We start from the raw sequence: 16,459 nt of genomic DNA, 5'->3' as shown, positions 1-16,459 counted from the left end.
TGGTTTATTTTCTATGTAAAACTGACTCGTATCACAGACGGTGTTGTATGTTTGTAATATTGTCAAAATTTAAATTACATTAAACAAAAACCTAGACTGCTGTAAATGTCAACGTACTTAACATAATGATGATATTAAATTGCGGATCAATCCAGACTGCTTGGGTCATTTGCATTAGCGATTAAAAGAAAATGCGGTGTTAAACACATAAATCCTCTTCTAGTTCTAATAAATACACCATGATAAATAAGGGTGTTAAATGCACACATCATAACCAACATAGGAAACGTTGTATTTTTTTTTTTTTTTTTTTTTAAAGAATAAATAGCCAAATGTAAATTCTTTATTATTTTATTGAAATAACATTTTAATTATCGTCTTAATTATTTTTTTTAGATAAAATGTCATTGGTTTAACATGTTTTATTTTAAGAACGTACATTACATTTAATCATCAATAACAAAAGTTATGTTCCACTTAGTTTGAATCAAATTATCGCATAAAGATATATATATATATATATATATATATATATATATATATTATATATATATATATAATATATAAATATATATATATATATATATATTACCGCACATCAATTTATATTAAAGCTGACACCCTGGGATCCTTCAAGAAGCTGCTTAGTGAGATTCTGGGATCAATAAGTTACTAACAACCAAACGTGCAAAATGGGCCAAATGGACTCCTCACGTTTGTAAACTTTCTTATGTTCTTAACGTTATTATTAATATTTTTTTTCCCCAAATGTCTGCTGTTTCTCTTTTTTGTTATTTTTATGACCACGCTAGACATGCTGTAAACATGTGGATCGGTTACATGACGGCAAGTCTGTTTCTCTGGCTCATTATTTCAAATAAAGTTTGTTTGAAAAAAAAAAAAAAAAAAAAAAAAAAAAAGGTAGGTCCTCTCCAGCCCAACCCAGCAAGTTTGGGTGTGGATCGAGTGAAACTCCTTTTGACGTCCTCATTCGTTTGCTTTTTTGAACAGAAATCAAGCAGAGCCATCTCCGGTTTAAACAGCAGATGTTGTTGAAATCGAACATATAAAAAGCAAAGAAACATTAAATTAGAAGTAGGTTCAGGGGGAGCTGATCAAGACGGTTTTATAAAGGAGTTACCTGTCATGGCTGGAATTTCATTTCCAGGGATTGGTTTGCTGTTACTGTTTATGTTAATGGTGAGTACGGAACGCAGTTTATTTTTGTTTTTAAACTCATTTATTTTTTCTTTTCTTTTTTTGTTGTTATTCCTGGGTGATCGGTGTAAAAGCAATTGAAATGACGTATTACCAACTACCGCAATGTATAAAGTAATAAAGAAGTTAAACTGAATCGTTACGTACTGTGCTAATTAAGTTTAGCTTGTGGTACTTTTTTTTTTTTTAACTGCAAAGTGAGCCGTCCTGTTTCCGACAACACCGTAGTATTGACAGAAATAAAACGGTGTTATTAACCTGAGATCTCTTGACCGAAAACTGTAGGCTACTGACGCTTGTTTTGTTATGACATTTTTTTTGTATGCTTGCTTGCTTGTTTGTTTACCGGTACTTAAATAAATAAATAAATAAATAAAAGTATTGCTTTCATCATATGTTGCAAAACACATATCGTGTAGGTGTAAGAGAAAGACAAAGGCAACAGGACAGTTTTCTCGCTTAAAAAGCACTTCCACCCCTCCCGTAAGAACAATTGTCTATGTTGTTTTAGCACTAGGTTTATATGTAATACTATTGAGAGACATAATATAAATTGCATTGCTTTCTGTTTTTTATTCACGTGTGCAAAATCCTTCTAAACCTCTTTCATAAAATGTCCAATGTTTAAAAATCGACCGTCTTTTTTTGCGTTTCTAAATCTTTGGCGTGTGGTTTGGAATTTAATATTCCGTCAGGTTTCTGAACGAACGCTAAAATATTATTGACGTTGTAGTGAGGTGTTTTTTTTTTCTTCTTGTTACCATACTGAATTATTTAGCCAGCACTGGTATGAGGATTTCACTACACGTTACCTGACAGTTAATAAAAAGCGACGGTGCACTTGCACTGCCCTTATACTATATTTTAACATCTCATTGAGAATGTGATTTTTCCCTTGGGCAAACGCCTGCAATAACCAGCAGTTAGTTCTGGTTGAGACGCAGTGAAGTTTAAAACAAAATGCTGTCAGCACAATTAAATTAACCGTTTGCTGTAAAACATGAACAATATAGGGCGGTTAAAAATATTTAGAGACAGAAATAACGCAATAAGTGAACTTTCTAATATTAACAAATGCGATTCATCAGACATTTGAAAAAAAAGATTTACAACAAACTGTAATCCCTTAATATGTGGGTTCGCTATATAATCTCAACTAAATATATCTAATATATATTTGGGTGTGTATGTTAGTCTAAATTGTCTAAGTTACTGTCTGGGCACTCGCTGATCCCTGAGGCCTATCATTTTAACTTAGGTTCTTTAGTGTCCACAAATGGGAGACCATGACAGTATAGTCTTTAGAATGTTTTCTGTCATCATATATAAAAGCTATAAGCAGATTTAACTTCAGTGTACCTACATATATGTTTACATGATGTAATATGAATTAATATTACAAAATGTCAAAACTTACTACATTTCATTCGTAGGAACTCACAAATGACAATTAAATACTTAACTGCATAGAAGACCGCCATCTTTTTTTTCTATTTGAGCATTGGGAGAATTGGGTGTTTGAGCAGCATTAACAATAATGCATATTTAACCAAAATTAGACTTTAATTCAGACCAATTGCAAGAAACTGTTTATAAATAAATAAATACTCAGCTGAAGAGTGGAATGAGGTACAGTACTGCTTTAAATTGAAGTCATGATCTCATATTTGTTTGTGGTTTCTTTTTCTTTCACCAAATGTGCTTCATGGCTACACACCCTGTGCATTGAAATTTGAGTCAGTCATACTAGACACTCCTGAGTTACACCCAATCAGAATGCAATAGATTGTTGCCTGCAGCTACGGTGGAGAGCAATGGTGGAGGCCATAGCAATTTTACCTGTACCTGCTTTTTAAAATAAAATTAAAAAAAGACATGAAGTCGTGTAAACTTGCTAGTAAGTTATCAAAGAGAAAAGATATTATGAAACTGGTTTACTGTCAGAGACGTACGTTAAAAATAGTATAACATATAAAATAGTATAACATATGGGTCAGAATATATTACCGCACAATAATATGACTCAAGTTGGTTTTGAGCTGTAATGCATGAGTGATGCAGCCAAAAGCGCATTACTAATTCAAAACCTATGAGCGTTTTTTTGAATGTAGCCTTGTATTGTCTGAATACGTTGATTGTTGTAATTAGTGATAAATATGGTGGCTGTTGACATTAAGCGCCGCAGGCAGGCACTGTACACTGAAGAGGAGGATGACTTCGGAAAGAGTCTAATATGAAAACAATATTAGTCTTGTTGCAATATCAAACTGTTTCTGCCCCCAGTCTAGAATACAACCTAGAACTGAATGGTTTCATATAATTGCCATTTATAAATATACATTTTTATTAATTAGCTCTCCATTTTTTTTTTTTTTGTCATATGTCATTTAAAGTCTAACACTAGAAACCTGTCCATTGGCTGGGCCAAGCCAGATTCACTCAGTATGTATTTAATAACATGCTGTACAAGTTGCAAGTTCAAAACACCTTGATAACGATTCACTGCTGATGGAAATAGTTGCAAAATGAAAAAAGGCTCAATAGTTTGTTTCATACTAGCTGTATATTATTACTCCTCAGAATTTTCCTTTCCCTTTGTTTTTGCATTTTTGTATCTTAATACAAAAGTTGTGAAGATCTTATTTGGTGTGAAATATGTGTCATTCATTTCAGATTCCTATAATTATCATCATTTTATCCCACAAACCTGTACTTGACAAGAAATACAAGTACATGAAAATAAAGTTTGTGTTGGTATGCTGTGTTAGAATTAAAAAAAAAAGGAATGTGTTCTCTCTTGTTTTGCAGAGAACAACACGTATATATATATATATATATATATATATATATATATATATATACGCGATGCACCTAATGCATTCTTCTATCCAGTCTTATCCTGAGTGAGCTTCTGTCCTGCCAGCTGTCTTGTGATGAGCTGTTTGAGTTTATTGCCGCTGTAACTAATGAGTTCAGTACTATTTCTTCTACTACAATTTTGTTTCCCAAGCATTGTAGTTTGACACCTCAAATACTGTATGCCAAGTCTGTTTATTGCATTGAAATATCACATTATCACTTGCCAAAACTTTTCTGGTGCTTTTAAAGGATTTCAAGTGAGTACAGTATTCATGTGAAGACATTTTCACTGTATAGTAAGCTTATTCACAGAATTACCTGTACAGGGTTTTTTGCAAAAACAAGGGCTCTTTTTAACATTAACAATTAAATAAATATAGTTTTATGTTTTTCCAGATGACTGTATGTTGACTTTGGTGTAACTTGTAAGTGTTGCAGCAGTGCAAACACAAGCCAGTTTCTCGGGGGAAGGGGTGCTGGTGTACCTGCCTTAAACAGAATGTGAACAGATGGCTAAAACAAACCAGGCTTTATATTAAGACCCTGCAGGATTATGTTTATTTATTTTTTTAATGCTTAACTAATAATTATCTGTTCATATCGTGTTATAGAATGAGTAACAAAGGCCTACAAATGGCCTTCCCCCATACCCCTCTATCCCCTCTCTATGGAATCTATCTTGTTCTCGTAAAACCTGTTTATGACCCTGTCGGCTGCCTCTTCTCAAATGCTTATTAATGAAGGTCCCACTGAAGTATTTTTAGAGTCAGGGTTCTGTAAAATTGCAAATTTAAGTACACTTTCAGAACACGAGGGGCTCATAGCGTAAGATTAGGAGGATCTTTGTGTGTGTGTGTGTGTGTGTGTGTGTATGCAGGTTTTATTCCAACTGATGTACAACAAAGAAGATTATTGGTCTAGCTTTTTATTTTTGTGTTTCTAGGTTTTGGAAAGTCATGTGAAAGCAGAATGGATTGTTCCACCGGTTAAAATAAGAGAAAATGAAGATTATTCCAGCAAAAACCCAATTGCCAAAGTATGTTCCATTTATTATTGCAATGTATGTTTTATGTATTTTCTGGTTATGTGGTCAAGAAGCCGTACAGGAGAATGTTTGCCTTTTTGACTTTTTCTTAAAATGAAAGACCTGCTGAATGTTGAATGATACCTTTTAATGTATACAGGTTTTAATGTTTTGTTGGTTCAGTATCATTTGTAGTAGTAGCAGTAGGAGATTAACATATGGTAATGGTATTTTTTAGTTTTATTGAGCTTTTTAATGTTTTAATCTTTTAGCCGTAGTGATGATACTCAGTCTTTTGCTTTCATTTTCAGATTCGATCAGATGTAAAAGATGTAGTTAAATACGAAATTGTTGGTGAAGGAGCTGATCAGAAACCTTATCGCTTATTTATTATTAATCCAGACAGTGGTGAAATTAGCATCACAGCAATTGTTGACAGAGAAGAAAAGGCCATCTACGAAGTAAGTTATATTTCAGCATTCATAAACATGGTCCATCTGAATTCTCCATATTTGAGAATTACATTTTCTGAATTTGATATTGATATTGTTTCAGCTGAAAGGACGTGCTTATAACGCTGTAGGAAAACAAGTGGAAAGTGATATTGACCTGAAGATTAAAATTGAAGATGTTAATGATAACAGCCCCAGGTTCACACAGAAAACATTTTCTGGGAGTGTTTATGAACTGAGTGAGAGAGGCAAGTATATGCGCATACCAAGAGAATACAACATAATGTGTCAACCATGTTTTAGAAAAAAAAGACTAATTTACCTTTTAACTTTTTTAATAACTTTTCACATTGCATGCCCCTTAAACTGGAATATATAACTAAAATGTAGAGGCACTTTCAACCAAACATAAAGGGAAAGTGGAAAATACAAGCCATTGTATTTATAGCGCTTTACAAGCATACCATTTAACCCTTTTAAATGAGGTTTGGTTATGGTGGTTTCGTTTGTGAGATTGATTTATTAAATGTGTGAGACATTTCTATTTACAATTTATTTATTTATTTTTTTTTTTCTTTTATGGCTTGGTGTTTCTCAAACAGTGCTCGTGTAAAGCAATTACTAATGGTCATGTCTCATCTGTCTCTTTGTTAGATACTTTTGTAATGCAAATAAATGCAACTGACGCGGATGAGCCAAACTCAAGAAATTCACTCATTGCTTACGAAATACTTGAACAGAGCCCTGCAGAAATGTTTTATGTTGAAAGGAACACTGGCAGAATTATGGTAGCACAGTCAACCCTTGACAGAGAGGTAAGTGTTTTATAGAGACCAGCATCAGAAAGTATGTTTAAGTAGCTTTTTATGTTGTCAGATTAGTTGTAGATTAGACTGTCTTTATGCGCAGATTGATTTAAAATGTAATTCACAGTTAAGCACTTCAACGTTCCAGCGGGCATGTATGCAAAATAGAAGTCCGCTAGATCTGGAAGCTGATTGGCTGTTCACACTCAATTGTTTTCTAATCGGACTTCTGATCTGAGAAAGCTGTGAGATGCCTTCGGTCTGTTGTCTAGCAGTTAAATACTGTAAAATGATTCCACACTACTGAAGAGTTTGGTCTGACTACCAATATCCACGTGGAAGAGGTGTACTCTGAAGAATCAATCATTTATCATTGCAGTAAGAAAACTCTTACTGTAAAATAATTAAAGCAGACTTTCATAATACATTTAAACAGCAACTCTAAGTACAGTTTGTAATCTTACTTTCATGATATGGGTTTTATATAACTCTACAAAAGAGAACTAAAATCCAATCCATCGGATGTTTTTTTTTGTTTTTTAACATTATAAATTTCCCTGTACAAATTATTTTATTTATATATTTATTTATGCTGGAATAAAATTAAATAGAATACATAAACAAAACTAACAGTTCACGCTTCCCTTTCACGCTAGTATCACATTCATAAGCAGCATTTTCTAGTGTGAAATAACTCACCATTACTGGAAAGCAGTTTATTTGTAGCATTAAGATAATAATAATAAGTAATTTTATAGTTTTTAAAAAATAAAAGCCAACAAACCTTATTTAATAACCCAGTGTTTTTTTTTTTTTTTTTTTTTTCCCCCTGAATGACAGTGAGGTGGAACGTAAATAAGGGGTTATCGAATATGTTAATAACCTTTGATTAAAGTTTCCAATTAAATATTCAGTGAAAATAGATTGTTTGGCATTGCCCTAATATGTGTATTATTATTATTATTATTATTATTATTATTAATCAGTACCATGTTACAATGTATTAGTACAATTTGGAGAAGTTTAAAAATGTGCTTACCTGATTTAAGATAAATCTTCTGATTTTCTCATCATTACTTTATGATTTTAGCTAAGATGGATATCTGGATAATATTTCATTGAGACAGTATGTATATGTGTATTTTTATCTTTCTCTGTTGATTTGCAGACACAGTCAAAGTATACTCTTACGGTACAAGCCAAAGATTTGGATGGAGAATTGGGTGGTTTGGCTACCACAGTACAACTTGACATTAAAATTAAAGATGTCAATGACAATGCTCCAGCACTGGAGATGCAGTCTGTAAGTTGTGTTATGTTTTTTTCCTTTTCGTTTATTGTCATTTCACACACTGATAATGTAAATTGTTAGTTGTTTATATATTGAATATGTTGTTCTCAAAACTTGTCAACTGACCAGTCTATAATTGAGGACCTGATATTAGGTATTCCTGCATTCATTGAGGAATAAAGTATAACCAGATTTATTAGGGCAAAAATGTTGGCACCTGATCATTTTAGCAACATAATGATATTACTAAAGCACAGGACTGGGTGAGTATTCAGTGTCTCACCCAGGGTACCACAGTACCACTGTGGAATACAGTGGTACTTTTGGAATGAATGTCCATCTCCTCTGTGTTTTAAAAATAAATAATTATTCTTTTAAACAGGGTGTGTTTGTGTCAACTCTGTATAATCTATACTGTGTACACGTTGAATAAGTAATTACTGATTTATTCTTTTAGTATGAAGGCAGTGTTGTTGAAAATACAAAAGATGTGGAAGTATTGAGAATGAAAGCCCTTGATGCAGATGAAGAATTTTCAGACAACTGGCTTGCTGTATTCGAAATTGAATCGGGCAATGAAGGAGGTTACTTCAGGATTGAGACTGATGCTAAGACTAATGAAGGGATTTTGATTCTCCAAAAGGTAAAGTTCTACATTTAGTAATTAGCTTGGTGTTTTGTGTCAAATTTAAATGCCTCCGGTCTTAATACAGTGATCCTGAATATTCTGTGGTTTATTCAATTGAAAAGTGAAGATATAATAAAATTAATGTGTGTAACATTAAATAACATCTAAAATATATTTGAAAAATGCACAGTAGTTGTTGGATGTTAGTGTTTTAAACTGTCATTTGAAATCACTCATGTAAACTAATCTGCCATCACATTATGATGATATCCTGAAATGTTTGTTTTTCTGTTATCAGGAAGTTGACTATGAAGAACTACAGAGCCTTGCCCTTGGAGTTGTTGTCAGAAACAAAGCAGCTTTCCATAGTTCTGTTACAATCACCAGCACTAATGTTAACATAAATGCGGGTGGAGGAGGAGGAGGAGGAAGTGGTTTTGGATCAGGTGGAGGTTCCTCATCATCATTTTTCACTCTAAAACAATTTCCAGTTAAAATCAAAGTGAAAAATGAGCCTGAAGGTCCTAAGTTTATCCCAAAGGTAAAGGCAATTTACATTTCTGAGGAGACGTCAAAAGTCGATCTTTCAAAAGTAATTGCAAAGTATCCAGCCATTAATGCAGACACTGGAAAAATTGCTGAGAAAGTCAAGTAAGTAAATGTTGTTTTTTTTTTTGTTTTTTTTTCAAAATTGTTTTGGTGCGATTTTATATGAAGTCTTTTATTTAACAATGTATTGGTTTTGTACTGTATAGATATACCAAACAGCCTGATATTAATTTAGTTGAGTGGGTATTGCAGTATATCTTCCAGTCTGTGGTTAATACATTTGTCCAGTATTGTCCGATTCTGAGAATCAGATTGATTAGAACAAGATGGTGCCACTAATAGTAACTAGTCAGAATCTATGCAGGCAGTGGATGATTGTACTCGTAATTTATAGTTTTTATGTAACCAAATGTAATTGCACAGCCAATAGATGGAGAGAAGATACATTCACGTTGCAAATATGCAGGTAGTTTATTTAAGTAACTTCTGTACTAAACCAAAAAAAAAAAAAATGGATTTTGTGATTTTATTATCTTTATACAGGTATGTAAAGAAATATGATCCTGATAATTGGCTGATAATTGATCTGAAGACTGGAGATATTAAACTTGCAAAAGTACCAGACCGTGAATCAAAATTTTTGGTTAATGGCACATATACTGCAGAAATATTGGCCATTACAGATGGTAAGCGTTTAAGTAGCCTCGTTGTGGGTATAATTCAATAACTTTTTTGTAGCAATAATGTGACGAAGCTGTTACTAATGGCACTGACCTCATACTTGCTGGGTTATGTTAATATAAAACAAAAGTGTTAACCAAAACATACAGCACTACTAATGTCTTGCATTTATTGATTTTTAAAAAAATTACAGTCTTCTAAACTGGCACATCAAAGAATTGATCGCGAAGTGTCTTGGGAGTTGCCCTGTATCCCTTCCTGAAATCATCCACATTCACCTGCTTCTGTCACTAAGTTGTTTTTGTTTCTCATCTTTTGAGTAAAGCACTTACACTAATCAATTGTGTCTACACTCACCTTTTTACACCATTGTAAGTGTTGCGGAGCACTCACAATTGTGTAAACAGGGGAGTGTAAACAGGGCTTCTGAACTAATATTCTGACCTGATCTAACAATATTCTCGTCCACAGATTTACCTGCTAAAACCGCTACTGGTACTGTTGCAATCCAGGTAGAAGACTTCAATGATCACTGTCCAGTTCTTACAAGTACCTCTACAGACATGTGTTCTGATGAGAAATCGGTGGTAGTCACAGCTGTAGATGAAGACGCGGATCCCAATAGTGTCCCCTTCAAATACGAGATCTTTGATGAACCTAAGGGTACAGTGCAGAACTGGAAAATTGAACATCTCAATGGTTAGTAGATATTTGCTATTATATCCGTCTGTAAGCCTGGCTATTTTGACATGGATATATGTGGAATGGAATTTTAAGTTCCATAACTAACTTGTGTCATTCAGTTTTTGTTAGTGTTTAGTGTACATTTTTTAAGGTGGCTTTTTTTTTCTTTAACAGGAACTAGCATGCTACTCAGACCCACAAAAACCTTTTGGCCTGGTCAGTACAGTGTAACCCTTTTAATATATGATCAGCAGGGGAAATCCTGTAGTGACAAGCAGGTTCTAAATATTGCCGTCTGCACCTGTGAAAACACCAGGGCCTGTGTACCAGTCACCGACAGACTTCAGTCAACTGGAGCTAGACTTGGACCTGCGGCTATTGGTCTTATGATTCTAGCACTCTTACTGCTGCTACGTAAGTTACTGAATGACTGGTGTTTTATTTGTGTGTGATTTGTTTTCTCAAGTGAGCGATTATGTGCCTGATTTTGAAAGACCCTCACTTCATGTAGGCCTATATTTCCATGCATTGACCTCTTGTTTTTAGTTTTAAATGGCTCAAAACCGAGTTATTTACAGGAGGTACTGACCCGGTATGCTTCTAATAACAGGATTTTTGGTTGTTGTCTCTTAAGTTGGTGGGGGTGGGGGGGGTGACCAAACAAAAAGCCCAGAAGGGCTTGTTGTTTTGGAGCACCAAAATAATGTGTGCCTTTATCTTATAGGGAAGCTGGTATTCTGGCTCTTTTTAAAATCCACATTTAAATCTTTTTTTTTTTTTTTTTTTTTATTTTTTTTTTTTTTTTTTTTTACATAAGCTTATACTTTTAAAAAAATGAATGGACTTGTTATTGCTTGTACTACACTTTCCCTGCTACACATTTCTTTGTTTTTTGCGTTAAATTATGGGTAACATGCAATCCAGATCAAAATCCTGAACTGGTACACGTCGACACAGTTGCTTTAACCATAAAGGCCACACTTATTTTTGGAGTTGCATTCTCATGTGAAGGTTACTGTACAGTAATGTTCAGGGAAACCACTTGGAATAGACTGATAAGTAGCACAAGCAGATCAGTGTAGCTGAGGGCTTTTCTTAGATGTGTTGACAAGGTCAGATCATGTGCTATTATCTTTTCACTATAAACATTTAGACTGGTCTCCTATGATTTTATAATACCGAGCTACAGGTATGTTCTTACCTGTAAAAAATGAAGTTGACTATTATGAAATGTAATGGGAATACAAAGGTACATACAATCTGGCCGGTATTCAATTGTGACTATAGAAGAGTTGTAGTAGAAAGTGCAAGGAGTGAGGTATCTGATATACTGTAGTGCTAAGAATGAAGTTTACAGAGTCAAATGCTCAAATGAGAAGTTAAAACATATGTTAAAACATGAAAGACATTTCCAGTGCTTTGTTAAAGTTATGAAAAAAATTAAGTATATTGTGTTTTCTTTCTTTTCTTTTAACATATTGTAACGTTACTTGGTTACAAATATATTCATTTTGTGTCTTTTTTACAGTTGTGCCTCTTCTGCTGCTATTTTGTTCATGTGGGGCTGGAGCGGCAGGCGGTTTTGTCCCAATTACTGATGGTTCAGCAGGACATTTGATTTCATATGACATGGAAAAAATGGGTGAAGATAAGGTAAGCTAGTTTACATTCAAATTACATTCAAATCTCTTGAAAATAGGTCCATTAATAGCTCCCAATAGTACTCCTACTGAATAAAATATCAGTTGATGTCTCAGTGAGAGATGGTTGGATAATAAGCCAGATTCCAAAACGGGGGGGGCAACACAGTATTGAGTATAATTTAAGTACTGATATATCTCCCCTTCCATGCAGATGTGCCTGCTATGTTTTAAATGCTTTCTGTAAACTGTTCTTTATTTTTATAAATGTGTTCAAATGCACATTGCTCTTAATGTTTGCATTTATTTTCTGAACAGGCAGTTCCACATCTTGTACCATCAATGGTCAAGGACATCAGTGGAGGAGGGGGCAGTGGCATGAAGATAACAGGGTTTGGAGAATCACACATGAGCAACAGCAACTTTGTGGGGTCTGCTGAACAAAATCGGAGACCAAGAAGACCAATAACAGCTGGATATGACGTGGTGGGATCAGGATATGGGTCTGGTTATGAAGCAGAATGGCGGTACTCCAAGGGAGGGAGTGTAGATGCCTTTGAGGGTGTAGCTCTGCCTGAGGCTTACCTGGAAGAGTACTATGTGGAGGTAAACTACAAATTAAACTTTGTGGGAGGGAAAAAATTCAGAATTAATTATACAGTATATTCAAGTGCTGTTTTTTGTATTGTTCCTCTTATAAATTTTTGCAAACTTGCAGAACATTTTGTAGAACAGTGTACCTGAAGCCAGAGTCGTTACTACATGACCAACCTGAACCCGATGCCCTCGCCAGCCTGACGCATTCTCCACAGATCGAGTTATTACCGTACACAAAAACACGCCAGGTTTTACAAGCAACAAATCGTCACATGTTCATTATTTTCATTCACTGTCATTCCATAAGAATTCTACACTTCTGATTTACCTCTCAAACTATTATCCACTACATGATATAAACCCTGCGCTATCTTTTGTTTCACCTTGTCCACAGACATTTTAAATATCACCAAGCAGAAATGATGAAAGGATCTTGCGGCGTATCAAACAAACGTCAAAACAACCTGAGAACGCTGCTTAGTCAGCTGACTCCTCCCTAATCGCCTCTTGCTTTAGCGCAGGAAATACTGGTACATATACCTTCTAATACATTATTTGGGAAAAGGTTACAGATGAACGTTTTTGCCGATTTTCAGATTCAGACCCGAGCCTGACCCGAAAATGACATTTTCTGATCTGCTCCCAAAACACAAACCGCGAAAAGTTTGCATTCGGAACCCGATGCAGGACTCTAAGCTAATACTCTTATAAGCTCTGACATGTACATTATTGTTAGTTGTAAATATGGAGAAATTGAATAATGATCTAATAGTTCATGTGTATAGATAAACGTGCATAGAAAGTGTTTTAAACTTAAAATTATGCTTTGTTTGTTTGTTCGATTTTTCTACCAGGAAGTACAACAGACTAAGTGCACTTCTTTTCTTTTTTTATCATAGAAGGCTAACTATGTTTCAGCGGAAGGTCATCCACAAAAAGATGCCATGTTGGTGTATGATTATGAAGGCCAGGGGACACCTGTGGGTTCGATAGGATCTTGTAGTTTTATTGAAGAAGATCTGGACCAAAGCTTCCTAAATGAACTAGGACCAAAGTTTAAGACTCTTGCTGAAATCTGCAGGGGCACAGAGATGACTTCAGGAGTTTCAGTTGAGCAGCCTGGTGTTGCTGTTCAGCACACCACCGTGTCCACTAACCCAGTCATCACCAATAATTGTGTGGTGACCAACAAAACCGTTGAGGTGACCAGCCCAGTTCCAGCACCCCAGGTCCAAAAGAATGTGGTTGTCACAGAAAACGTGTCTCCTCCTCAGCCAACCGTGTATCTCCAGAAAAATGTGGTTGTTTCTGACCCTGGCTTCGTTCAACAGCCTGTATACTATGCCACTAACCCAATCATTCAGACCACTCGATACATTGTTGAGCCACAGATCCAAAGGAATGTCGTGATAGAAAGGTCTTCTGTCCCTGGCTTGCAAGGCCACCTTCTAATGAGTGACGTTCCAAGCACTCAGAATGTGATGGTGACCCAGAAGAGATTGGTGCATGGCTCGGGTAATCAGGGTGGCATGATGGTGGGGTTAGATCAGGGTACTCTGCGCACGAGTGAAATACCAAACTCACAGCATGTGTTACTGCTGGAAAATAGAGGTTTTGATCAGGGAAGTATGCACTTCAGTGAACCTGTTTCTCATAATGTGGTGTTGACGGAGAAGAGAGTGGTGTCTGGACATAATGTGCAGGGTGACATGATGGGGTATGAACTAGGCAGCTTGCACAGGAATGTAATGCCTGGTTCACAGAATGTAATGGTAACAGAGAAGACCGTGGTATCTGATTCCAGTATGCAGGGTGGAAAGATGGGTTTTGGTCAGGGTACTCTGCGCATGAGTGAAATGCCAAAATCACAGAATGTGGTGCTGTTAGAAAATAAAGGTTTTGATCAGGGAAGCATGCGCTTGAGTGAACCTGTCTCTCATAATGTGGTGTCTGGACATAATGTGCAGGGTGACATGATGGGGTATGAACTAGGCAGCTTGCACAGGAATGTGATGCCTGGTTCACAGAATGTAACAGTAACAGAGAAGACCGTGGTATCTGAGTCCAGTATGCAGGGTGGAAAGGTGGGGTTTGGTCAGGGTACTCTGCGCATGAGTGAAATGCCAAACGCACAGCATGTAACAGTGACAGAGAAGAGTGGTATCTGGAAGTAGTGTGCAGGGTGGGTTAATGGGATGAAGTAAGATGCACTTGGCATATATAAAAGGTTGTTTAACAAACTCGTGTGAGTGAGGACAGAGCAAAAATTAAGCCCACAACATAGACGGATATCCTTTACATTTGAATTAAGTATTAAAGGATTCTGTATCTAAATCAAGGAAATTTAATTTTATCCAAGGTTTATGCCAGGGTTCTGGGAATTTGTCTTGAATGAATACAGTAATTCATTTTTAATTGTCAAAGGCTGTTTATGTAAAATACAATCTGTATGGATACATAAATGCTTGTGTGCTGTATTTGTGTGTGCATATATAAAACAATTGTAATCCAAACAGTAATCAGTAGATGAACTTGTTAGGTTTAAAGGCTTGGGGCATGGCATATACATTTTGAATGAAGAGTGGTTGATACTTTGAGCTTACAGGTTGGATCAGTTGTGCTGTACATTCCTCTTTAAACACTAATTGGGTTCTATACGCTTTATGCATCTCATCTTTGCTGTTTAAAAATACTTTTGAATAGAAGGCTGTGGTTCTGGAAGTGAGTGAATATTTCCAAGAATTTAACATAATTTGTGATTTCATAAGCAGATATTGACTTTTTCTTTTGAAAATTATCATTAGTGGTGTTGGGTTATCAGAGATAGAAAATGTTTTATTAAGCCAGGGTTCCTAAAGATGGGCTGTGACACATGTATTTTTATATATATAGAATAGATGGGCTTCAGTGAGTTACAAGAAAATAATTTCATCTACGGTTTCTGTGATGTCATAAATTACGAGACCAAAGGTTGAGTAACTTATAAACTGTCACAGAAACCTTGAAGAGACCCATCTATTTTTATTTTTTTTTTATAATACATGGATACCCTTTGTGATGCTAATATTGCAAAAGACGAGGTTCAGCAGGACAGGTTTTTTTTTTTTTTTTTTTTTTTAAATGGTGTTTTTCAGTGCTGTACAGACATTCTGTGTTATCCGTTACGTTTCTCTGAGATACGAATGTAACAGCTTTACATTTTTTTAAACTTTTTTTTATAAATGTTCTCATTTTGTTGGTCATTAATGAACATTTCTGTACTGTGGGTGTTGTCAATTGATGGAAAACAAGACATTTTGTGTTTGAATTGAAAGTGATGGTCTCGAGGAGTCGAATGGGTCAAAGTTCAAGTATATTTTCCTCTAGAGGAATTATCACTTTTTGACGTCACTACTGTAGTATTATCACTTTTTTTCGAATGGCTCAGGATGCAAATATAGCCGTCATCTATGTATTTATTTAGATGAAGATTATTTACAGGTTTAAAAATGTTGTTAGGGACTCCCAAGTTGCACATCTAGTGAAAGCACTCGCGTAGAGTGCAGGATGTGTCCTATAGTCCGGACATCGCCAGTTTCGAGTCCAGGCTGTTCCTTTGCCAACCGAGGACGGGAGCTCCCAGGGGGTAGTGCACAATTGGCCGAGTGCCGCCCCGGGGGAGGGAGGGTTTAGGTCGGCCAGGGTGTCCTTAGCTCACTGTGCACCAGCGAACCCTGTGCTCTGGCCAGGCGCCTGCGGGCTTGCCTGTAAGCTGCCCAGGGCTGTGTTGTCCTCCGACGCTGTAGCTTTGCGTGTCTTCATGGTGAATCTGCGTGTAAAAAAGTGGCCGGTTAACGGCAGAAACTTCGGAGGACGGTGGAGTCAGTGCAGGGGTGGTAGTGGTGAGCTCAGCTAAACAAAAATAATTGAACACTACTAAATTGGGGAGAAAACTTTTTTTTTTTTAAAGGATTTACCTTTTTAATGCAATGTGTGTTCAAGGTAGATGCACTGGAAAAACAATATTTGTATGTATGCTTTTTAAGAAGGT

General features: G+C 35.7%; 1 protein-coding gene across 2 annotated transcripts; it reads left to right on the top strand.

Annotated features, from left to right (window-relative positions):
* The first annotated feature begins 976 nt into the window (after positions 1 to 976).
* LOC121313485 (desmoglein-2-like) lies at positions 977 to 15,359 on the top strand. 2 transcript variants are annotated; one of them, XR_005949998.1, is made up of 15 exons: positions 977 to 1,200; positions 5,021 to 5,113; positions 5,413 to 5,562; positions 5,657 to 5,801; positions 6,208 to 6,368; positions 7,528 to 7,662; positions 8,108 to 8,293; positions 8,577 to 8,929; positions 9,371 to 9,513; positions 9,980 to 10,207; positions 10,367 to 10,606; positions 11,721 to 11,845; positions 12,151 to 12,438; positions 12,551 to 12,959; positions 13,329 to 13,421. XR_005949998.1 is itself a non-coding variant. In XM_041246089.1 (14 exons), the coding sequence occupies exons 1-14, from the start codon at positions 1,147 to 1,149 to the stop codon at positions 14,601 to 14,603; spliced, it is 3,576 nt and encodes a 1,191-aa protein (XP_041102023.1). In that variant the 5' UTR covers positions 983 to 1,146; the 3' UTR covers positions 14,604 to 15,359. The 2 variants fall into 2 exon arrangements, 1 of the variants encoding a protein (XP_041102023.1); XM_041246089.1 differs by lacking the exon at positions 12,551 to 12,959 and having other exon boundaries at positions 983 to 1,200; positions 13,329 to 15,359.
* Positions 15,360 to 16,459: the final 1,100 nt, after the last annotated feature.

Source organism: Polyodon spathula, chromosome 3 (assembly GCF_017654505.1).
Source record: "Polyodon spathula isolate WHYD16114869_AA chromosome 3, ASM1765450v1, whole genome shotgun sequence".
In the NCBI taxonomy this organism is placed as follows: domain Eukaryota; kingdom Metazoa; phylum Chordata; class Actinopteri; order Acipenseriformes; family Polyodontidae; genus Polyodon; species Polyodon spathula.
The sequence above is the reverse complement of the archived record's forward strand: the minus strand, read 5'-3'. Positions and strand labels throughout refer to the sequence as shown.